General features: G+C 46.6%; 1 protein-coding gene across 4 annotated transcripts in view; it reads right to left on the reverse strand.

Annotated features, from left to right (window-relative positions):
* LOC137524313 (uncharacterized) overlaps positions 1-22,353 on the reverse strand; it is a 182,603-nt gene extending 160,250 nt beyond the window's left edge. For all 4 annotated transcript variants that reach the window (XM_068244032.1, XM_068244030.1, XM_068244033.1 and 1 more), the window contains exon 1: positions 22,157-22,353. In XM_068244032.1, coding sequence (XP_068100133.1) covers positions 22,157-22,242 — 86 coding nt within the window. In that variant the 5' untranslated portion in view covers positions 22,243-22,353. The remainder of the gene's footprint in view (positions 1-22,156) is intronic.
* Positions 22,354-25,582: the final 3,229 nt, after the last annotated feature.

Genomic DNA, 25,582 nt, shown 5'->3' on the forward strand with positions numbered 1-25,582 from the left:
GTTTAGCTCATGCTGTCGTTGGCGCTCCCGTTCTCGCTCAGCTGCATCCCTCTCTGCGTGGCGTTCCTCAGCAGCCTTGCGTTTTGCAGATTGGCGCTCCTCACGCATGTACTGCAGGTACTTGTCCAGGTCAGTCTCCATCAGCTTTTGTAATGCCTGCTGCATTACAGGGTCAGCACCCATGGACAGTCCAGTACTGGCCAGTTCCGGGCGAGTACTGTCAGAAACTCTGGGATTGGGGACCACACTGACAGCCTCCTGTGTAACTGTTGCCGCATTGCCCGCAGGTTGCTCAACCTCTGTACGCTCAGGATCTTCAGTCTCTGGTTCCCCTCGATGTGAGTCAGATGGGCTGGTATCCACTTCAGCAGACACATCCAGCTCACGCAGTTGCTGGGTATCCCATTGAAACAAGTCCGTTACCAGGTCCTGCTGTTTCTTGCGGCCGACTTCAATGCCTCTCTCTTGGCAAAGATTTTGCAGGTCCGCCAGGCACATTTTCTTGTAGTTCCCGGACATTTCCACGCCAAATAAAATAAAACTTTTGGGGAGGGGTACTGGCTACACAGTCTCTCTGTATATATAAAAAATATATTGCCTTCCAGCTACACCAACGAATTCGTTCGTTTCTGGATAGCGCTAGCGCTATCTTAGATACTTTCAGCACAACACAGGTCCCAACCGCTGCCAAACACTGTCACAGGAGCCCTAGTGGTCAGACCGCAGATTGCCTTCCAATCGGTTTCAGCACACAGACCATGCAAGCTTTGGTCGCGATCTTAGCGCAGAAACAGACAGGAATTTGGGCAGCAGCCCGACCAGAAGGGAGCCTGTGAGATATGGGTGATTACAACTTACACACGATTTCAAGGTATAACTGCCACCACCACGGGTAGGGGCCCGTGGACCCGACTGCCTGACTGATCCTGCAAATAAAAACTGTTAAAACACGCTGTATTCTGTCTAGCCAACAACAAACAATAGTAGCGTCTCTTCAGAGATCTGAGTTCAGTTCCTGTGTATGCTGAATAATAGGGTAGCGGAACAGTGAATGACTTTGATGAAGTCTTTTATTCACGCAATATAAATAATTAATATATACAGACAATTATTAAAATCAACAATTATTAAAACAGTAATAGCCAGTATGAAATAAAAAGGGAGAAAATACTTAGGGTTTGTGGAAATATGTCCGTTCTGGGAAAACTTGTAGAGTTCCTTTTGTTCAGTTTCAGCAAAGTTTAAAATCCAAGCAATATGGAAGATGTCCTTTGTTCAGTTTAGACAAGATGGCCGATCAAGATGGCCGCTAGCCATGTGTCCTCTGGCTGGCAGTGTGCTTTCGCAAAGGTGGAATTTGGAGGACTGCATTGCCCAGGCAGCTCATTCACTTTTAATGGAGCCGAGTTCAGAGGCGGGCTTCCAGAGTTGGTCCCCAGGCCGGATTATGGTAATCACATCTGGGCAGGGGCTTTCAGCAGCCCTATAATCCTGACATGTTCTCTACGCCGACCTACGCGGCCGGCACACAAATAATAATTACATATTATCGATCCCCAGAACCTACCGATTAATATGATATCAGACATGGCTAGTGCAGCGGATCAGGTTCTTGAGACGGGTCATGCCTCAATAACCGGACGGACTATCACAATGAATTTCATATCAGCACGATGGCCAGATTTTACCGAACAAGACTATATGAATTTTGTAGCTGTGCGATATACGGTTTTTGTATACCGACAGGAAATCCTACCACCCATGCTTTCTTATGGCCCGTGCTCGGTGCCGTTTAGTCTGGAGTGGAAGCAGGTTTTGAATAGCCCCCTGCTGGGATTAGCTCCTTGCTCTCCCTGTTATGAAAGGCTCACCAAATGGAGGTAATTGAGAACAAACGTCCTCCTGGACACAGGCCTGGCCCAGGCTCATTAGCATATCAAAAGAGCCATCCTGCAGTTAAGCTGGTGCTCCTACACAATCAATCCAGATTCTATCGATATGAAGCGCAATCGATGCAGAGAATCGAGTGCGATCGCTTTTTCTTCACGGGCGGTTCCAGGACGCATCCGCGGCCCCGCAACCGTCCGTGACATATAGGATACTTTTTATTCCCATAACCAAAAAGGGGGTGGAGACAAATACAAATTTCACTGGAAAATGTGAACTGCAGCCATTCTTACACTGTTACACTGGAGGTGTGTTTAGCTTCTAAGGCCCCGTTCAGACTGCACGCGTTTCCAGCCGCGTTTTGGAAACGCGTGCAGGTGGCCGACATGCACGACATCAGACAGTGCATAGAGTGCACTGTCTGATGTTCACACTGCATGCGTTCCGGACCTGTGTGGTCCGGGAACGCATGCTGCACGCATTTTTTGCCAAAACGCGTGGCTGTCCCATTCACTTTTCAGTGATGGGATCAGCCACGCAACGCATACAAACGCGGATGGCGTGCATTCATACGCGTTGCGTTCCGCATGCGTGCCCATCCGCGTTTGTAATGTGAACGCGGCCTTAGGGTACAATGGTTAATTTGCATATATTCAGCAGTGATGCACTGGGAGACATCTCAAGCTCACTCCAACCTGAATTATCGCAAATTCTTTCTGTTTTAAGAAAGCAAACTTGTTTTTCTTAACATCTTAGTAAGGGGGCTTTTAGGACCATAGTAGTCCCTTACACACTGCAATGAGTTCTGGGTCACCATGAGCTTGCTGGTTAGTCTGTACCTCTCGGTGTTACAAGCCCTACTACATAGAGCCAAACTAATCCATGCCATGCACTGATGTGGATCGCTTCTCGGCCTTTTGGCTAAGATCAAGTGGTCTTTAGCCAAGAGGTTTCCGAAACCCTGAGTCACTCGGCCTTCAGTCTTGTGGCTGTTGTTGCTATTGGGTGGCCTGGGGCAGAGGTTAACGGGGAGGGATCGCCTCGGCAGTGCTGCCTTCGGGTAGTACTGGTGGAGGTACCAACGTCCGTGTGACAATGGACAGAGATGTAGGTGCGGACAGGGCGGACGAGGCTATGGGGGATACTGATCCCCTGTTTTCAGGGTATGAGGTTCCCGATTACGCCAAAATTAAGGGCGGCATTCGCTTCCAATACGAGGAAGGAAAACGGAATGGAAGGGATCTCAGGGCGTTGCTTGAGGTTCTGGAGGAGGTTTTCGGGCTCCATACCCGAGAAATGATGGCAATACTGGACTACCATCGAAGGGGCATCTACGACATTGTGGTTCTGACAGAGGCTATCTATCGGAACTTGTTGGTGGCTATAAGAAGGCTGAGTGGAGACCAGAGACTGGAGGGAATCCGGATTACTCCTTATTATGATGAGATGGTCCTGGTAGTGAAAATGTACTCACCTCATTTGCCCTGCTCAGATGTTGTGACCTTTCTGCGGAGGTTTTGTGCAGCGGTAAAAATTGCTGGGAAGATCTTAAATGAGTTTGGTGTCTGGACTTCCAAGTGGCGATTTTTTGTTAAATTTAGAGGTGGAGTACGTCCGCCTGCAAGATTCAAGATCGGCAATTGTGATTTGTTTTTTTCCGGCATGGACTCTTTCTGTCGCCGATGTAAAGAATATGGACATACTTAGGAGAGATGCGAGAAAAGGTTCTGCTCAAATTGTGACAGTGAGGACCATGAGTTTCAACAGTGCCCAAAAGGGAAGATGTGTAACTTATGTGGAGGTGTTGGGCATTTCTATATGAACTGTCCTATGAAGGGAGAAAGGCGACAGAAGAAAGAGAAAAAATGTCCGGAAGAGCAGAGAGATGATAGCCAGGAAGAACCACAGAAGCCTCAAGAGAACCCACAAGGGGAAACACAAACAGAAACTCATGAGGAACCTATGGCTGAAGAACAGGGGGACCCTACTTCTTCCAGTCAGGGAGCAAATAAAAGGAAAGAGGCCCCTACTAAGCCTGATGAGAGTGATGGTGGTCAAGAGTCTGCTGGTTTAAGTTCCCTTGGTGGTAGTGAACCAGAAGAAAAGAAAAAGAAGAAGAAAACAATTGTGCCAAATTCTTCTAAAGGGTTTATTGGAGTCCGTGATTACAGAGTCTCTGAAAGAGAGAAAGCCATTTTCAATGTGAGGATTGAGAATTTTGGGGAAAATGAGATGGTCAATTTTTTGACAGATGCGAACATTCTTTATGATAGCTACGAAGATCAAGACGTTATAAAAGAAACAAGAGTGTTGATTGCTCGTAAATTAAAAAACAGGATGGAGGCCTATTTTGATGATTATTGTTTTCCAGGTTGGTTGCGAGAGAAAGTGCGCTTATATTTTGAGGAAAATTCAGTGTTCTATAAGGACATAAGAATAATAGATGCGGCCTTATTATTTTGTTATCAGCATTGGTGGGTAGTTTGGTTATTGGAGAAAAATCAGTGAATATATAAAAATAAAATTTAAAAAAGCCGATGATGCAAGCCTTATTCTACCTGTAATATTTATGGGTATATTATAGCTGAGGCAAAAAAAAAAAAGTGCATCTTGATCGGCCTTGCAGGGATTGATCTTCTTCGGAAGGCACCCTGCATGCTGCGATTGGTCCGCGGCTTAGCCCCCTGGCAACGTGACGTGATCTCCCCCCCCCAGCTCTCAGCCTCTGCTGGTTTTGGCCATAAGAGGTACCATTGGCCTACCCCCAACAGGGTGGTCATTAGCAGGTTGGTTCTGCTGACCTGGGGCTTGAGGGCTGGGTTTACCCCCCACTGTCTCTGCCTTGCGTGGAGGACAGTTTCTGGACCGGACCAAGCAGCGAAGAGGAAATTATGGATCTCATGGAGAAGAAAAATTGCCTGAGGATACTGGGCAGGAAAGGTATGATTTGGGACATTGCGTCCATTGCTAAGTATGTTTTTCGCCGATTGGAAATAAGCATGGATGATGTGTTCTGCATGCAAGAAAACTGGAAACAAAAATATGTGGATGTGACTTTGGAAGAAGATATATCCTGCATTGATGTGTACTTTAAGTGGAGAAGTTTGGCTAAGCCTAATGATCCTATAATGTTGTGTTCCGAAATTGGAAAACCAGTACAGATTGGAATTGCTATGGAGGACCCATTTATAACAGCAGAAGAAGTGAGACTTATTTTTTGTCCGCATGTGAAATTTATTTTGTTTAACAAAGCGTTTTTGAACCCACTTGGCGTATGGGATGGTAGGAGATCGTTCCATGTGTGGTTGAAAGGTGGCGAAGAACTGTGTTTGCCCAAGTCATTTGTTGTTAACGGGAATAGTGGATTTTGGTGGCCGATAAGAGAGAAATAAAAGAATAAGTTGAAAACTGTGGAATGCGCAATGGTGAGAAGTGACCAAATATTGTCAACAGATGATTATGAGGAAAGTGAAGACGAGTCTTTAGTTGATGTCGCAGAGGCTGAAGGTGGGGTTGACGAAAAAGTGGCTGGAAAAAGTACAGGAATATGTGTTCGTCCTGAGGTGAAATTGCCGATTAGGGAAAGGGAAAGAGATGATGACTTTGAAGAGTTTATAGAAACTCTGAAAAGTGCTAAAGATGGTTTATTGCCAGAAGAAAGTGATGTAGAGTACAAATCTGTGCGGAAGAAAATGGTGGTGAAAATATCAGGGAAAAATGAGAAAGTGAGAATCTCTAAGAAGATGGAGAAGAAGAAAGGTGAAAAGTGTTAAAAAAATTGGACTTATTGTGAAATTATATGTTGATGATTAATCTGATAAGAAATATTAAAATGAGAGCCAATGATGCAAAATGTTTTTAGTGATACCGGTATGGTATAGAAGGTTGGACTCATTGTAAGATTGCCTTTAGTGTCTTGACTTTGAGTGGTTTTAGCTGAGGCTAAAAAAAAAAATCTGTTCTTGAGGTTTTTTGGGGGGACTTGGAGGGATGGCACAGTGGCAGTGTGTCCCTCCTTGTCATAATTCCCCAGAGGCTGATGGAATGGATCTACCACTGGTCGAAGCTGAAGGGCTGAGGGCTTTGCTTAGGCGTACTGCCCCTGGAAGTGGCGCTCCAGGTGCACCTGAAAAAAACCCGGGATGTGGCAGATCCCAGGCGGAAGTAGGGTGCTTTGGTCTGTACTGCCCATATGCATAGTCGACTAACGCAGCTCCCCGGCCTTTTGGCTAGGGAGAGTGCAGAATTTTTATCACTCCGGCCGCAAGGTCGTGGCCAGCTTGCTGGCACCGGGGACTTGTCCCCTGGGGACTTCGGTTCTCACCCCGGCTCCCTCTCGGGGGAGCCACCGACCATGTGGACACGGTTGCCACATGGCCAGGCCCTTTGGGTAACCACTGGGCAGGTTGGGGTCCTTCTATCCTTCGGGTGTTGGAAGACCCAAGAAACCCCCTGCGCTGAAGGCAAAGGGGGAATGTTCCCTTCGGGGAACACCGGAAGGGCCCTGCTGTATTGTGGGGCCCGTGGCTGCACATGCACGTTTTGTGGGGGTGCTTTACGCACTCACGCTTTCTCCGTGCATGGGCTTTAAAGAGAGTCTGAAGCGAGAATAAGTCTCGCTTCAGACCTCATAAATAGCAGGGGCACGTGTGCCCCTGCTAAAACGCCGCTATAGCGCGGCTTAACGGGGGTCCCATCACCCCCAAATCCCCCTCGATACACCCGGGGAGCGCTTCCTGGTTGGGGCAGGGCTAACCGCCGCAGCCCTGCCCCACGTGCGTCTGTCAGCGCGTATCTCCGCCTCACCCCCGCCCCTCTCAGTCTTCCTTCACTGAGAGGGGCGGGGGAGAGGCGGCGATGCGCCGCTGACAGACGCGACTGGAGGCAGGGCTGCAGCCGTTAGCCCTGCCTCCAGGAAGGGAAATTCTGCGACCTTTTCACGACACACTTTTGCGGGGGGTGGGTTGGGGGTGAAGGGACCCCCGTTTAGCCGCGGGATAGCGGCGTTTTAGCAGGGGCACACGTGCCCCTGCTATTTATGAGCTCTGAAGCGAGATTTATTCTCGCTTCAGAGTCTCTTTAAGGCCTTGCTTACCCGGGACTCCTGTTGCATGCAACAGGAGCCAAGAAAGCTAAAAAAAGAAAAAAAAAATTGTCTGTATGCATGTTGGATTATTATGGCTCTGTACAAATTAACAAGCTGACACATCATTGCATTCCAGCGGTTCTGGAGGTGTGTTTAGCTTCTAAGGGTAACTGGTTAATTTGAATATATTCAGCAGTGATGCACTGGGAGACATCTCAAGCTCACTCCAACCTGAATTATCGCAAATTCTTTCTGTTTTAAGAAAGCAAACTTTTGTTTTTCTTACACTGTTAATGGTAGGGTTCTCAAACTTTGCACAGTTGGTCGTTGGGTGACTAGGAATATTATTCAGAAAAGTGGTTGGAGCCTATAAAAGCCAATCAAAATTCACCTATTGATTTTCAAGGGGAATATTTCTGCCATTCTTGCACTGTTAATGGCACAAGCCTCAAACCTGGTATAGTTGATCATTGGGTGACTGGGGTTCAATTTCAGAAAGGGGTGGAGCCACAAACAGCCAATCAGATTTGTTTCATTCCAATGCAAATTATTGTTGCCAAACACCGCAAAGCTCACAAACTTGGTAATTGAGTAATTGATTGTGTGTTAGGGTTAGGAAAGTGGGCACAGCCAACACCAGCCAAATACAATACAAAGCGGGCAACGCAGGGTCATAAGTGGGCGGAGACAAATACAAATTTTACTAGGAAAATGTAAACAGCAGCCATTATTACACTGTTAATGGTAGGGTTATCAAACTTTGCACAGTTGGTCACTGGGTGACTGAAATTAATATTCAGAAAAGTGGGTGGAGCCTACAAAAGCTAATCAAAATCCACCTATTAATCTTTAAGGGGAATATTTAATTGATGCCATTTTTGCACTGTTAATGGCACAAGCCTCTTGCACTGTTAATCACCTGTACCTGGTACAGTTGGCCATTGGGTGATTGGGGTTCAAATTCAGAAAAGGGGTGGAGCCACAGCCAATCAGATTTATTTTATTTCAATGCAAATTATTGATGCCAAAGACTGCAAAGCTCACAAACTTGGTCATAAAGTAATTTTGTGCTAGGGTTAGAAAAAGTGGGCGGAGCCAACACCAGCCAAATACCTGGGCAATGCCGAGTCATCAGTGGGCGGAGTCAAACACAAATTTTACTGGGAAAATGTAAACTGCAGCCATTCTTACACTATTAATTGTAGGTTTCTAAAACTTTGCACAGTTGGTCACTGGGTGACTGGGATTAATATGCAGAAAAGTGGGTGGAGCCTACAAAAAACAATCACAATTCACCTATTGATTTTCAAGGTAAATATTTAATTGCTGCCATTTTTGCACTGTTAATGGCACAAGCCTCAAACCTGGTACAGTTGATCATTGGGTGACTGGGGTTAAATATTTAGAAAAGGGGTGGGGCCACAAACAGTGATTCAGATGTGTTTCATTTCATGAAAATTATTCATGTCAAAGACCACAAATCTCACAAACTTAGTCATGGACTATTGACAATTGTGTGTTAGGGTTAGAAAAAGTGGCCACAGCCAACAGCAGGCAAATACACACCCGGGAAACATTAGGACATCAGTGGGTGGAGAAAAATACAAATTTCACTGCCAGAATGTAAACTGCAGCCATTCTTACACTGTCTGTCAATGCCAGGGTTCTTAAACTTTGCACAGTTGGTCACTGGGTGACTGGGATTAATATTCAGAAAAGTGGGTGGAGCCTACAAAAGCTAATCAAAATTCACCTATTGATTTTCAAAGGAGTGGAGCCACAGCCAATTAGATTTATTTCATTTCAATGCCAATTATTGATGCCAAAGACCGCAAAGCTCACAAACTAGGTCATCATTGAGTAATTGTGTGTTAAGATTGGAAAATATATATGTGTGTGTGTGTGTGTGTGTGTGTGTGTGTGTGTGTGTGTGTGTGTGTGTGTGTGTGTGTGTGTGTGTGTGTGTGTGTGTGTGTGTGTGTGTGTGTGTGTGTGTGTGTGTGTGTGTGTGTGTGTGTGTGTGTGTGTGTGTGTGTGTGTGTGTGTGTGTGTGTATACATACATACACATATGTACAGTATACAGATAGATATAGATATATATATATATATATATATATATATATATATATAGAGAGATATATATATATATATATAGAGATATATATATATATATATATATATATATATATATATATATATATATATATATATATATATATATATATATATATATATATATATATACATATACATATATACATATACATATATATATATATATATATATATATATATGCCGACCCACGGCGTAGCATACACCGCATAAGGGGGTAGAGGGCAGGAAGGGGGTATTGGGCACAGCGGCGGGGAGGGGGGGGGGGGGGGGGGTCGGACTCCCCCTCCAGCTTAAGCTCAGCAGGACCCCCTCACCTGGGTCCCCATGTGCATTCTCCCTGCAGCTTAAGCTCAGCAGGACCCCCCCCCCCCCCTCCCTCACCTGGGTCCCCATGTGCGCTCCCCCTCCAGCTTAAGCTCAGCAGGACCCCCCCCCCCTCCCTCACCTGGGTCCCCATGTGCGCTCCCCCTCCAGCTTAAGCTCAGCAGGACCCCCCCCCTCCCTCACCTGGGTCCCCATGTGCGCTCCCCCTCCTGCTTAAGCTCAGCAGCAGCCGCCACTATTAGTAAGAGGCAGCGGGCGGGGATGACTCACCTCTTCCACGTTCCAGTGTGCGTTCCACTGTCGTCACTTCCTGCAATGCTACCCACTGTATTGGAGTAATGTGCCTTCTTAAAACAGAAGGAAATCCGCAACAATTCAGCTATAAGTGAACATTTGTGGTTACCCACGATGCACTGCTACTAAATATGCAAATTATCCCTTTTCACCCTTGGTAAGCCAAGCAAGCATCCAGAACCGCTGGTGTATAGCAAGCATATAGCTTTAAATTTTAAACAGTCATATCAACCCCACATGTATACAGCTTGTTTCGGAGTTTTGGTCCTCCTCAGTACTTGGCAGGGATTGAAATGGCTAAAAAAAATATATTTACCCTTTGCTCTGTCGCATGCAAATGTTCAAACTAATGCATTCACAGATTCACTCATTGATGTGGCTATATGAGATAGGGCTTGGACCAGTACAACAGAGTAACCAAGCAGCTGAGGGTGACCCAAGCCACTCGGAATGTATAGGGGGATAAAAGGGACCACAAAGACCTACTACCACTAAAAAAAACAAAGCTTGGTGTAATTTGCCTTCTTAAAACAGAAGGAAATCTGCAATAATTCAGCTATAAGTGAACATTTGTAGTTACCCACAATGCACTGCTACTAAATATGCAAATTATCCCTTTTCACCCTTGGTAAGCTAAGCAAGCATCCAGAACTGCTGGTGTATAGCAAGCATATAGCTTTACATTTTACAGACCTATCAAACCCACATGTAGACAGCCTGTTTCAGACTTATGATCCTCATCAGTACTTGGCAGGAATTGATATGGTTGTATGATATAGGGCTTGGACCAGTACAACAGAGTATCCAAGCAGCTCAGGGTGACCCAAACCTCTCGGAATGTATAGGGGATAAAAGGGACCAAAAAGACCTCCTACTAAAAAAACAAAGCTTGGTGTAATTTGCCTTCTTAAAACAGAAGGAAATCTGCAATAAGTCAGCTATAAGTGAACATTTGTGGTTACCCACAATGCACTGCTCCTAAATATGCAAATTATCCCTTTTCACCCTTGGTAAGTCAAGCAAGCATCTAGAACCGCTGGTGTATCAGTGTTGTCCGGATCATGAACGATTTGGATCTTTGATCCGAATCCTTTTTGTGAGTCGAATCATCCGGATCATCACAGTGAACGATTCGGATCACAGTGGAAGAAACAGGAAGCGCAGTGAACAGTTAGGGATGGAGTGAGAGAGGCAACTCCTCCCAGCTGAGCTCACTGAGGGATCAGGTTACAGGCACCACAGGCAGCAGCTCTTGGTTACAAAGTTAACTCCTTGTCTCACACGCCAAATATCACTGCTGGCAATGTGTACTACTACTCACACACCAAATATCACTGCTGGCAATGTGTACTACTACTCACACACCAAATATCATTGCTGGCAATGTGTACTACTACTCACACACCTACTATCAGGCCCAGTGCACACCAAAAACGCTAGCAGATCTGCAAAATGCTAGCGTTTTTTGGAGCAGATTTTCAGAGCAATTCTAGGCATGTTTAGAGACGTTTTCTAAACATGCCTTGCGGTTTTAGGAGCGTTTTCGGGTAGCAGATTACACATATTGTTACGGGCCCGTTCACACCTATAATCGCAAACCGCCGGCGATTACCGCTGGCGTTTTGCGGGAGTGATTTTCCCGCGATTAACGTGGAAAAATCACTGGACACTGCGGCGGTTTTGGAGCAATCGCGATTAGCGTGCTTCGCACGCTAATCACAATCGCTAAACGCAAATTGCCAGCAAACTGCTGCATTAAACGCGTTTGCGGTTATCGCAACATTGCAACAATGTGTAGCGGTTTTTACTAAACCGCTAGCGGTTTGCCATGAGTGGGAATTGTGCAATTTCCGCTCAGGTGTGAATGGGCCTTAAAAGTTGTTACTGAACAGCTTCTGTAACAAAAACGCCTGGCAAACCGTTCTGATGTAGCATTTTCCAGAGCGGTTTGCGTTTTTCCTATACTTTACTTTGAGGCAGAAACGCTTCTGCAAACCGCAAACGTGCTGCAGGACCCACGTTTGCGGTTTGCTAAAAACCTCAAACCGCTGGTGTGCACCATCCCATTGAAATACATTAGCCAAGTGGTTTCACTGGCGGATGCGGTCGGCAGATCGCTCCTAAAAATAAATAAAGCTCTGATTTACAGAATACCCAGCATGCTCAGGGAGAATCACATGGGCAGGCCATAAAATGTTGACTTAAAGGACTTCCGAGGCCAAAATGACGAAAATGACACTTTACCTTTTTATCTGCAGAATCCACGGAGGACGCCCTCCGCGTCCTCCGCTCCGTATCGCCGTCAATCTAGTCCTTTTAGGTCCCCCAGGGCTTGTCCTGCCCCCACCGAACGGGTCGCATCGTCATTCCACCCCTAAAATGGCCGCCACCTTGATCCACGGCTGAGCAGTACGCTTTGCCGCGAGTGTGACTGCGCAGCCTTTAGCCCGCCTCCAGCCGCGCCTGACGTACACTTCAGGAGAATGCCGGGAACCACTACGCGGCTGGAGGCGGGCTAAAGGCTGCGCAGTCGCACTTGCGGCAAAGCGTACTGCACAGCCGCGGATCAAGGCGGCGGCCATCTTAGGGGTGGAATGGATGCGACCCATTCGGTGGGGGCGGGACAAGCCCTGGGGGAACTAAAAGGTCTAGATTGACGGCGGTACGGAGCGGAGAACGTCCTCCGTGGATTCTGCAGATAAAAAGGTAAAGTGTCATTTTTGTTATTTTGGTCTCGGAAGTCCTTTAACTCTGAAGGGGGGGGGAAATAAGGCCCCTTGCTTGCTAAACCTCTCTCTTTAGGTGGGGAAAGGTTATCTTATCATTCTGCACAAATCTACATATCAGGTCTTTAAACAGAACTAAAAGTAAAATATATCAAAGAAGTTGACACATAGCTTGCTATACTGGTTTGCTATAATAGCAGCCAGTCTTGAACTGAACGTACAGTGCAGGGAAGGTCCCGTCCTGCTAGTCATTTCACCCCATCTGCTTCACTAGTAAAATGATCCGAAGATTCAATTCAAAGATCCAGATCTTTACAATGACCAGATTCAAATCATCCAGATCACTGAAAAGTTCCAAACTTCTTATCTCTATGGTGTATAGCAAGTCTATAGCTTTAAATTTTACCCAGTCATATTAAACCCACATATGACAGCCTATTTCAGACTTTTGGTCCTCATCAGTACATAGCAGGGATTGAAGTTACTGTATGAGATAGGGCTTGGACCAGTACAACAGAGTAACCAAGCAGCTCGGGGTGACCCAAACTACTAAGAATGTATAGGGGGATAAAAGGGATCAAAAAGCCCTCCTACTAAAAAAAAAGCAAAGCTTGGTGTAATTTGCCTTTTTAAAACAGAACCAAATCTGCAATAATTCAGCTATAAGTGAACATTTGTGGTTACCCACAATGCACTGCTACTAAATATGCAAATTATCCCTTTTCACCCTTGGTTTGATATGGCACTACTTCTTCTTCTTCTTGCTTGGACCAGCCCCTTCTTCTTGCTTGGACCCTCTCTGGGGGCAGGGTGCTACTTCTTCTTCTTGCTTGGACCGGCCCTGGGGGCAGGGTGCTACTTCTTCTTCTTGCTTAGACCGGCCCTGGGGGCAGGGCGCTACTTCTTCTTCTTGCTTGAAGGTTGAGGCACTTAGGCTATCATTCATAAACCTGTTGTCGGTAAAGAGAATCTGTGCGGGAAACCACCGCTGTCAGTGTTTTAGACTTCTGGCTGCGCATTCATAAAAATGTATCTAGTTGCGGTAGCAGTGCGGAGATTTCCCGAATTAGGCTGGCGGTAGGCTTGCGGAAGCACAGGAAGCTGCAGAGTTGATACATTTCTCCGTGTTCCGCTCTACTGCAGCTGCCTGGGAGATTTGTGTCTCCATTCACTTAACATTGTTATCGCCACATCAGAGGGAGCGGTACTTCCCGACCTCACACCGCTTGCGGTGATCTTTATGAATTAACATTTTGCTACATTTCACCGCACAAGGCGGTGATTTATCGCTGTGCTCGGTAATGTCAGTTTTTCATGCGGAAGGAGCCTTTATGAATGCAGATTTTGCTACGTGTGCGGTAAAGTCAGCTGTTTTAAGCATTTCCGCATGCGGAAATGCTTTATGAATGATAGCCTTACTATATTATATGTGTGTGTGTGTGTGTGTGTGTGTGTGTGTGTGTGTGTGTGTGTGTGTGTGTGTGTGTGTGTGTGTGTGTGTGTGTGTGTGTGTGTGTGTGTGTGTGTGTGTGTGTGTGTGTGTGTGTGTGTATATACATATACACACACACACACACACACACACACACACACCTTTCAGTAACATCACTAGGACTTATAAAGCAATTGTAAGTAGTGAAATGGCCACCTCACAATCAGACAGCATAAACTGGCAAACAAAAAACAAAAGGCCCTTAAATGACAAACAGATGTAAAACATAGCTTTTAATAGTCAGATATGACAAAACGTAATCTTAACGCAGGTTTCACAGGTATAGGAATAATCGTTTCACTATGGTTCACCATGAGCTTGCTGAGCAATCTGTAAATGTTAGGCATACACGGAGCGATAATTGTTATCAATTGAGCCGCTGATGGCTCGATTGATAATATTCAACCTGTCCGGTCACCACGGCGGATTGATTCCGTACTCGATCCCCGCGGGCGGACAATGGAAGAAACGAGCGGCTGATAAGGAACTGCCCACGGGGACAAGCGGGAATCGATCCACGCGCCCGCGCAGACGAGCGGGGACGCGCCGGCATCGAGCCACTGGCTCGATTCTGGCGCATAAACGCGCCGTGTATGCCTAGCATTAGTCCGTGTGTCTCAAGTTGTACCCCATAAAGCCACATTATTCCATGCCATACACTGATAAGGATCAATCAATCCAAAACAGTCTGTAAGCATGTTGTATTAGTTCAGCCCTGTAACATTAACAAGCTGGCACATCATTGCATTCCAGCGGTTCTGGAGGTGTGGTTAGCTTACAGGGAGAACAAAGGATGATCAGCCCTGTAACATTAACAAGCTGGCGCATCATTGCATTCCAGCGGTTCTGGAGGTGTGGTTAGCTTACAGGGACAACAAAGGATGATTTACATATTCAGCAATGATGCATTGTGGGAGACATCATATGCTCACTCCAATCTGAATTATCACAAATACCTTCTGTTTTAAGAAGCAAATTTCTGTTTAGCCTCTAAAAGTTTGTATGTTCTCCCCGTGTCTGCATGGGTTTCCTCCCCATCCCAAAAACATACAAATAAGCTGATTGGCTTCCCCCAAATTGGCCCTAGACTATGATACATACACTACACAATACCTACATAGATTACAGTTTATTAGATTGTGAGCTCTTCTGAGGGACAGTTAAGTGACAAGACAATATACCCTGTACAGCGCTGCAGAAGATGTCAGCGCTATATTAATACTAAATAATAATAATAATAATAATAAAGCACATAGCAAAGTTGGGATATACCAGTAAAGTACCACTAGGTGTCAGGATTGTAACATGCTTCAACAAATACTGTATAGAGATCCAAAACTATTTCGTGAAAGGAGAAAACTCTGTTCTGTACTATGGAGAGGGGTAGAGAAGGATGAGTAGCATGACCCTTTCTATGAATAAGGGCTTGTTTTCACTACAGATGAATGTTTGCATTTTTGTGTTCTGCAAACTCACATGTTCATGGAAGTCTATGGGATTGTGTCCATTACATGAGTTTTATTGCAGAAAAAAAACTCTTGACAGCTTGCTGAATTTTGTTGAATGCCGCACTAGTTTGCATCCAAATCACGCATTATATTCTCAATGGCATTGCATGTGAAATGTGGGGGCCCCAAAATTTGCATACGTTATAAAAAGAAAGCAAAGAAGGAAATTGTCATATATGTAGACACAGCAAAATTTGCAGAATACCTGAACATTTTTCTGTGTTTCCGTGTCACAATGTAAATGCTCATTTTCACACAACAGTACAAGCCTGAAGAGGAGATTAGTACTAACAGCAACAGAATTTTCAAAACAGTCACCAATGGTCTTTCACATTATTATCACTTCAGGTTGTCATTAAAGTGAATCTGAAGTGGAAAAATATTACCCCTTACTTTGGGAGGGGGTAACCTCTGGATGCTAAAGCCTTCCTCCTCAGCAGAGGGGATACAGAGATGGGACCCCCAAAAATGTTGCTCATTGGCGCTTGTCACCGCTCCTGCACAAGTGTACTTGCAGCTTTCTGCTCCTGCTTTGGTGGAAATCGCTGAGCCCACTGCGGAGTTCTGTAGTGCGGAGGTGCAAGCAGACTCGATTGTGTTCAGCTATTTCTGTCAGAGCCCAAACAGTAAGCCTCTAGTGCACAGGCAGGCAACTATTAAGCTCCCTGCACACTGCAAATCCGTTTTGCGATTCTGATACCGATTTTCAATTCCGATTTTCCGTGAATACATTCAACAGAAAAATGGATCAAAAAATGCAGCATGCAGTAAAGATTAAAAATCGGAATCGGAATCCAATGTAACAAACGATTACAAAGCGGAATCGGAATCACATGCAGTGTCCGAGATAAGTATCTGGTTTATTTTATTAAAACTAACAGATTCTCTTTAAAGTGTACCTGAGATGGGCATACTAAAATGTTATACTTTCCTGGGGCTTCCCCAGCCCCATGAGCAGCAATGAATCCCTCACTGTCCTCCCAAGTGCCTCCGTTTGCCTGATATCAGTCCCGGTAATCTGGCTAACTTGCGCCAGGCAGCTCTTCTGCGCATGCACGGCCCCTCCGCAAATGTGCAGGAGGGCCCGACTGGCACAGTTGAGCCAAATTACCGGGACTGATAGCCGAAGAATGGAGGCACTCAGGAGGACAGTGAGACACATATCAGTGCTCATTGGGCTGGAGGAAGCCCTGGGTAAGTATAAAATAGTATGCCCGTCTCAGGTTTACTTTAAAGGAGTACTGTAGCCTTAAATAAAAAAAAAAGGGGTTGAACTTACCTGGGGCTTCTATGGGCCCCTGCAGACGTCTTGTGACCACACCGGGACAAAACAATCCTCCGGTCCCCACTGGAGAAGCTCTCAGTGATGTAGGTGACAGTGATGACATGCGCAGCTCAAGCCTCGCAGGCGCAGTGGATTGCGACATTAAAGTTGCAAAAAGCAGGAAGTGACCAGCGGCAGGGACCAGAAGATCGTTTTGTCCCGGCACAGGACGTCGGGACAGGGTTGCCAACCCAATTTCTTGTTTTTCCTGGACAAAATGATCAAAAAATCTGGACACCCCAATGTTTGGACGGACAGGGGGCAGAGTTTGGGGGCGGAGTCAGTAGCGGGCTTTTTAGGAAACTTCTTGTGAATTTTGGGAGGAGACAAACATAGCTGAAGGTATGTGGGCAGCACATTTCACCAGTATATACACTATGGGGGCAGCACATATCACTATATACACTATGGGGGCAGCACATACAACTATATACACTATGGGGCAGCACATATCACTATATACACTATGGGGGAGCACATATCACTATATACACCATGGGGCAGCACATATCACTATATACACTATTGGGCAGCACATATCACTATATACACTATGGGGCAGCACATATCACTATATACACTATGGGGGCAGCACATATCACTATATACACTATGGGGGCAGCACATATCACTATATACACTATGGGGGCAGCACATATCACTATATACACTATGGGGGCAGCACATATCACTATATACACTATGGGGCAGCACATATCACTATATACACTATGGGGGCAGCACATATCACTATATACACTACTAGCCAACCCGCGTCGTAGCATACGCCGCATCTATCTATCTAATAGAGTACGTGCCTCAACCTTGAAGCAAGAAGAAGTAGGCTTTCCATGAGAAAATGTATGCGTGCTCAAACACCAAGTTTAACTGTAGCAAGTCTGGCTTTGCAAATCCGGCCTAATTGGCTATTTATGAAGCAATGCTCATGCAAATATGCATTTGCTTTCGCATGCCAAACTATGCAGGGTCATAAAACCAATACTGCAAAGTGCTCTCTCGCTGCCTGGGAACCACAGCGGCACCCCGGAGTGGGAGGCTGGGTGGCGCAGCTGCCCCCCCCCCCCCCCCCAAGCATGGCCAGCGCTGGGGAGAGCCGTCCGCACCCACCTCCTAATATTAAAAACAGCCACTTACCTTAACGTCCATTGGGTTCTGCTACATGCGCATTAATTTTCTCATGGAAAGGATTTTGTGCAGTTTGTATCCTTTGGAGGCAGGTGGTGGATGGCTTGCTCCGGTGGTGTGAACCCTGGAGTGAGTGCGCCTGTCCTCCCCCCCCCCCCCCCCCCCTCTGGAGTGCTGTATGTGAGCCAGCCCTGAGCTCTAAAGCTCGGGGTGACCCATGCTTCTCACCTTTCTCATGTGGTGCCCCCAAATTAATGCGCATGTAGCAGAACGCAATGGACGTTAAGGTAAGTGCCTGTTTTTAATATTGGGAGGTGGGTGCAGACGGCTCTCCCCGGCGCTGGCCAAACTTGGGGGGGGGGGGGTCGTCCACGCCACCCAGCCTCCCCCTCCGGGGTGCCGCTGTGGTTTCCAGGCAGTGAGAGAGCCTGGGACCCTGCGGTCCCCCCAGTTGTATAAAAAGGGGGCATTGGGAATCCTCCTCGTTGCGCTCTGGAGGCCTGGAGCACACCAAAAACTGCTAGCAGATCCGCAAAATGCTAGCAGATTTTGAAACGCTTTTTCTTATTTTTCTGTAGCATTTCACCTAGCATTTTGCGGTTTTGTAAAGCGTTTTTGGTGTAGTAGATTTCATACATTGTTACAGTAAAGCTGTTACTGAACAGCTTCTGTAACAAAAACGCCTGCAAAACCGCTCTGAACTGCCTTTTTTCAGAGCGGTCTGCGTTTTTCCTATACTTAACATTGAGGCAGAAACGCATCCGAAATCCAAAAAAATGCCTCACCTCGGGAGTATGCGTTTCAGCAAAACGCCTTCCGCTCTGGTGTGCACCAGCCCATTGAAATACATTACCCAAGCGTATCCGCAGCCGCAAGTGGATCGCAAAACGCTGCCGAACCGCTCTGGTGTGCACTAAGCCGGATAGTGCTAATGTAGCATGTAGCAGGGTGACTGCTTTGTGGTATTGGTTTGTGCATGCATTTGCATGAGCATTGCCTCATGAATATCCAATTAGGCCAGATTTGCAATGTCAGACTTGCTAGGGTAAGGCCTCTTTTCCATGGACTGTGAATAGGCAGTGAAATGGCTCTCAAACTCTCACAACTGCTCACTGCTGCCTGGTAACTGCTTGTTGCTGCCTGGTAACTGCTCGTTGCTGCCTGGTAACTGCTCGTTGCTGCCTGGTAACTGCTCGTTGCTGCCTGGTAACTGCTCGTTGCTGCCTGGTAACTGCTCGTTGCTGCCTGGTAACTGCTCGTTGCTGCCTGGTAACTGCTCGTTGCTGCCTGGTAACTGCTCGTTGCTGCCTGGTAACTGCTCGTTGCTGCCTGGTAACTGCTCGTTGCTGCCTGGTAACTGCTCACTGCTGCCTGGTAACTGCTCACTGCTGCCTGGTAACTGCTTGCTGAGCACACAGCTCAACAGTCCGTGGAAAAGAGGCCTTAAACTTGGTGTTTGATCACGCATAAATTTTCTCATGCAAAGTACTTCTTCTTCTTGTTTGAAGGTTGAGGCACTTAGTCTATTATATATATAGATGGGGGCAGCACATATCACTATATACACTATGGGGGCAGCACATATCACTATATACACCATGGGGCAGCACATATCACTATATACACCATGGGGCAGCACATATCACTATATACACCATGGGGCAGCACATATCACTATATACACCATGGGGCAGCACATATCACTATATACACCATGGGGCAGCACATATCACTATATACACCATGGGGCAGCACATATCACTATATACACCATGGGGCAGCACATATCACTATATACACCATGGGGCAGCACATATCACTATATACACTATGGGGGCAGCACATATCACTATATACACTATGGGGGCAGCACATATCACTATATACACTATGGGGGCAGCACATATCACTATATACACTATGGGGGCAGCACATATCACTATATACACTATGGGGGCAGCACATATCACTATATACACTATGGGGGCAGCACATATCACTATATACACTATTGGGCAGCACATATCACTATATACACTATTGGGCAGCACATATCACTATATACACTATGGGGGCAGCACATATAACTATATACACCATGGGGCAGCACATATCACTATATACACCATGGGGCAGCACATATCACTATATACACCATGGGGCAGCACATATCACTATATACACTATGGGGGCAGCACATATCACTATATACACTATGGGGGCAGCACATATCACTATATACACTATTGGGCAGCACATATCACTATATACACTATTGGGCAGCACATATCACTATATACACTATGGGGGCAGCACATATAACTATATACACTATGGGGCAGCACATATCACTATATACACTATGGGGGCAGCACATATCACTATATACACTATTGGGCAGCACATATCACTATATACACTATTGGGCAGCACATATCACTATATACACTATTGGGCAGCACATATCACTATATACACTATTGGGCAGCACATATCACTATATACACTATGGGGGCAGCACATATAACTATATACACTATGGGGGCAGCACATATCACTATATACACTATGGGGGCAGCACATATCACTATATACACTATGGGGGCAGCACATATCACTATATACACTATGTGGGCAGCACATATCACTATATACACTATGTGGGCAGCACATATCACTATATACACTATGGGGGCAGCACATATCACTATATACACTATGGGGGCAGCACATATCACTATATACACCATGGGGCAGCACATATCACTATATACACCATGGGGCAGCACATATCACTATATACACCATGGGGCAGCACATATCACTATATACACCATGGGGCAGCACATATCACTATATACACCATGGGGCAGCACATATCACTATATACACTATGGGAGCAGCACATATCACTATATACACTATTGGGCAGCACATATCACTATATACACTATTGGGCAGCACATATCACTATATACACTATTGGGCAGCACATATCACTATATACACTATGTGGGCAGCACAGCACATATCACCACTATATACACTATGGGGGCAGCACATATCACTATATACACTATGGGGGCAGCCGCAGCACATTTCACCACTATATACACTATGCAAAATAAAATGCATAGAAATATAGCAATATGCTTGTGAGTACTAGGAGTCTCTACGCTGCCTCTTTATCCCTCTGCAGTCAGCCCTGTCAGGAGCAATGCTGCCCTGTTCCCAGCCCTTCTGCAACCCCCACGCTAAGTTTCCCAGGAAGGCATTCCAGAACCCAGCTGATCACTACATCGGCTGCCTCATGGCTGACAGGAGCGTGGATTAATGTAGCAGCTGGAAGATAAGCGACTTATCTGCTGAGAGGCTCCAGCTACAAACAGCAGAGACAGAACGAAGATTGCAGTGCAGGTGAGCTGTCTCCTCTCTCTCCTATTTGCTGGCCGGGAATTGGACGCTGGGGCTGTGTGGGCGGGATCACTCGGCTGTCTCTCTCACTGAGATTGGCTGGAGAGTCCCCGACTGGAAAGAGAAGACTGCTGCCTGGAGGAGGGAGGAGGCAGCCCGATGTTTCTTGCTGTGGCTTCTCGGAAGGACTTGCTGTGCGCGGTAATGATGCGCATGCGCACAAGAGAAGCTGGCAAAATAAACAGTTTTAGACGGACACGTGAGTGAAAAATACGGCAGTACGGACATGTTAAAATTGAAGTGATTAAAAAAGTGATTAAAACGGACGGTTGGCAGCACTGCGTCGGGAGGGGAGGCGTAGAAGCCCCAGGTAAGTTGAACACAATTTTTTTTAAGGCTACAGTACAGTGCCAGAAGAGAACCAGAGACCAACAAAGCAAAACATTTTATACATACCTGGGGTTTCCTCCAGCCCCAGCTCTTCCGTCAGTCTACGCCGGTGAAGTGCACCCTCTAGCGCAGCTGCTGGAGAGACACGCAAAGAGCACACCTCTCTTACGCCGACTGACGGAAGTGCGGGGACCCGGTACCGGCGCTGCGAGCAGAGTAGGATGGCGGCGTGGGAGCGATCCGAGCGTATGGGGCTGGAGGAAACCCCAGGTATGTATAAAATGTTTTGCTTTGTTGGTCTCTGGTTCTCTTCTGGCACTGTACAAAACAGTTCACCACATCCTCTGCACTTCACTGAGCTCGGAGCTCCAGGTCATCCCTGAACACACCCTGCTAAGCATACCAAACCTCCAGCATGTTATCAGTCTCCCTTTATAGCCCTCTCACCTCTCGATGTTTGCTTCATGGACAACAACAAAGCCTTCAGTCTGAGTATCTTTTGCAAGACTCTCATCTGTGTTCTGTGGATTCATTGCTGTGTGATAATGTCCTCCTCTGAGACCAGTCCAGTACGAAAGATGTATCTGCTTCGCCCGATTTCTATGCAGACAGCTGCGCCCACCCCTTTCTCTTCCTCCAGAGTCAGTTCCTGGAAGCCTACTCCCCTGTTTCTGTCTACCGAGAGCTACCGTATCTTAATCATTCACAAGTACTTTCACTTTCACTATGAATAGAACTGCTCATTTTATTGATGGGATTTTTTTAGGACAGTTTTAGTTATAAAAAAAAAAAGTTTTATGCAGCTTTTTTCTATATGTACTGAAAGTTTGTTTTTCAAAACAGAAATGTGGGTCACATGCTTAGGTGCAAAAACTTTAATTCTGCCAGGTAGGGTTTAGAGTAAAAAAAATACTGGCTTGTGGGTGTGGCCTGAGGGGTGTGGTCTAAAAGTGGGAGTGGTCTGTCACTGACTTTTTAAAGGACAACTGACCTGAGGGGGATATGGAGGCTGTCATAATTTATTTACAAATGCAAATTTCCTGGCTGTCCTGCTGATTCTCTGCCTCTATCCATAGCCCCTGAACAAGCACGCAGATCAGATTTTTCTGACTAAAAGTCTGACAAGATTAGCTGCCTGATTTTTTTCGGGTATTTGATGCTCAGCTGGAGAGCCAGGCAAATGGCTTTGTTTAAAAGGAAATCAATGTGGCAGCCTCCTCATCCCTCTCTCAGGTCAGATGACCTTTAATGCTAGGTACACACTATACAGTTTTCTGACTATTTCCAGCAGGTTCAATCGGATTTCCGATCGATTTTCTAATTGATTTCTGTTCACTTCTATGGAAAATAGAAATGGTCAATCTGACAGTAAAAAGGTCAGAAAATTGTATAGTATGTACCTAGCATTAGGCTTGATCTGTGTCTCTTAGAGGCAGCATTAAAGGGAAGGTTCAGGGAAACCTTTAAAAAAAATAAAAATCCATATCCACTTACCTGGGGCTTCCTCCAGCCCGCGGCAGGCAGGAGGTGCCCTCGCCGCCGCTCCAGAGGCTTCCGGTCGTCTTCGGTGGCCGACCCGACCTGGCCAGGCCGGCTGCCAGGTCGGGCTCTTCTGTGCTCCAAGGACGGGCTCTTCTGCGTCCCACGCGGGCGCGCTGACGTCATCGGACGTCCTCCGGGCTGTACTGCGCAGGAGCTTCCTCCAGCCCTAAGAGTTGCATGGGCGCCCTCGCCAACTGCTTCATTCACTTGATATGCTCCCCCTGGTAATTAGAGATGTAGCGAACGGTTCGCCGGCGAACGGTTCCAGGCGAACATTGGGGGTTCGCGTTCGCCTGCGCCAGGCGAACCTTTGCGGAAGTTCGATTCGCCCCATAATGCACTATGAGGGTCAACTTTGACCCTCTGCATCACAGTCAGCAGGCACATTGTAGCCATTCAGGCTACAGTAAGCCCTGGAGCCCCACCCCCCCCCCCCCCCCCTTATATAAGGCAGGGTCCGGCGGCCATTACACTCACTCGTGTGCCTGCTAGAGAGAGGAAAGGGACAGCTGCTGCAGACTTGTTCTTCTAGGGACAGATTAGTTAGGTTCTTGGCTGCTTAGTTTGCTCCTGGCTGATTGTTATTGCTTTTATAGCACCCTAGCTCTTTTCAGAGCTCATCCTGTACTTTATTTTTTTTACTGTGTGTCAAACTGACACTTTTGTTGCATGCACAGCCTTGCTAATTGATAGTGTGTGTGTGCCAGCAGCCCAGCACATTCAGTGACTGACTACCTGTGTGTGTGACAGGGAGCTGCACATTGTACTACCCAGTACTGCATATACCCAGTACCTGTTGTGTTTACTTAACCCACCTCATCACTGCATATACCTAGCTTTGTGTTGAGTGAACCCAGCTCACTGCATCCTACTACTACCTGTTGTGTTTACTTAACCCACCTCATCACTGCACATAACTACCTGTAGTGTTGACTGTTGAGTGAACCCAGCTCACTGCATATACCTACTACCTGTTGTGTTGAGTGAACCCAGCTCACTGCATATACCTACTACCTGTTGTGTTTACTTAACCCACCTCATCACTGCACATAACTACCTGTAGTGTTGAGTAAACCCAGCTCACTGCATATACCTACTACCTCTTGTGTTGAGTGAACCCAGCTCACTGCATATACCTACTACCTGTTGTGTTTACTTAACCCACCTCATCACTGCACATAACTACCTGTTGTGTTGAGTAAACCCAGCTCACTGCATATACCTACTACCTGTTGTGTTGAGTAAACCCAGCTCACTGCATTTATACCCGAACCCGATGTTTCTGCAACACCTGCGGCAGCACAGAGGGGGAGGAGGAGGAAGAAGAGGAGTCGTGTGGGGAAGGAGAGGAGTCAGACTCTGATGATGGTGATGATAAGGGAGGTGTTTCTGTGGAGGAGGAAGAGGCGGCGCAAGGAGAACAACCGCGGCAGCCGTCACAGGGGGCTTCTGCTGCTCCACGTTCCCGTGGTATTGTTCGTGGCTGGGGGGAGGAAGAATGGATACACTTTTAAACAATTTAAAAATACAACCATCTAAACTTTCAAACAATTTAAAAATACAACCATCTAAACTTTCAAACAATTTAAAAAAAGGGCAAAAAAAACTTTCCCTCCGTCAAACATTCTTGGCAAATGCTTTCGACTTGGTTTGTCTTCCCCGCTGGGTCAAGGGTCCATCTGACCACAGATGCCTGGTCTGCAAAGCACGGTCAGGGCAGCTACAGCATGGGTCTCAGCAGGCTCCCACTTCGGGCCGGAATCCAACCTTCATTCCCCGCGGTAACAATGGCAGACTTGCCCTCCATAACGGATTCTCGCCGGAGACCAACCTGGTGAATCGCTGTGAAGGCACCATCAGCCTTGCCCTCCATAACGGATTCCCGTTAAAGGATTTAAAGTTAATTCATGATGATTAGGGCCGCAAAAGGTCCTCTTGAGTCCTGTATTGTTATTTTTGGTCACTACCTCGGGGCGGGCATGCATGCCTGCCTGCTGCCCTCCTTGGATGTGTAGTGGTAGCCGTTGCTCAGGCTCCACACCGGATTCAAACCCCTCATTCCCCGGCCATTACCCGGGGTCACAATGGCAGACTTGCCCGCCTCCACAGGATTCTCATTGTAGCGGTACTGAACAAGTACACAGCAAGTAGAAAATGTAATTTAGGGCTCGTTCCCACTGTTGCGACGCGATTTCGGCCGCATTCCGACGCTTGTAAAAACGCATGCGGATGCGTTTCCACATGCGTTTTTACCCGCGATTTCGCCTGCGATTTTGCATGGCAGGGTGCCATGCGAAATTAACCATGACACTGCCAGGGCTAAATAAAATT

This window comes from Hyperolius riggenbachi, chromosome 7, assembly GCF_040937935.1.
Source record: "Hyperolius riggenbachi isolate aHypRig1 chromosome 7, aHypRig1.pri, whole genome shotgun sequence".
Lineage (NCBI taxonomy): Eukaryota > Metazoa > Chordata > Amphibia > Anura > Hyperoliidae > Hyperolius > Hyperolius riggenbachi.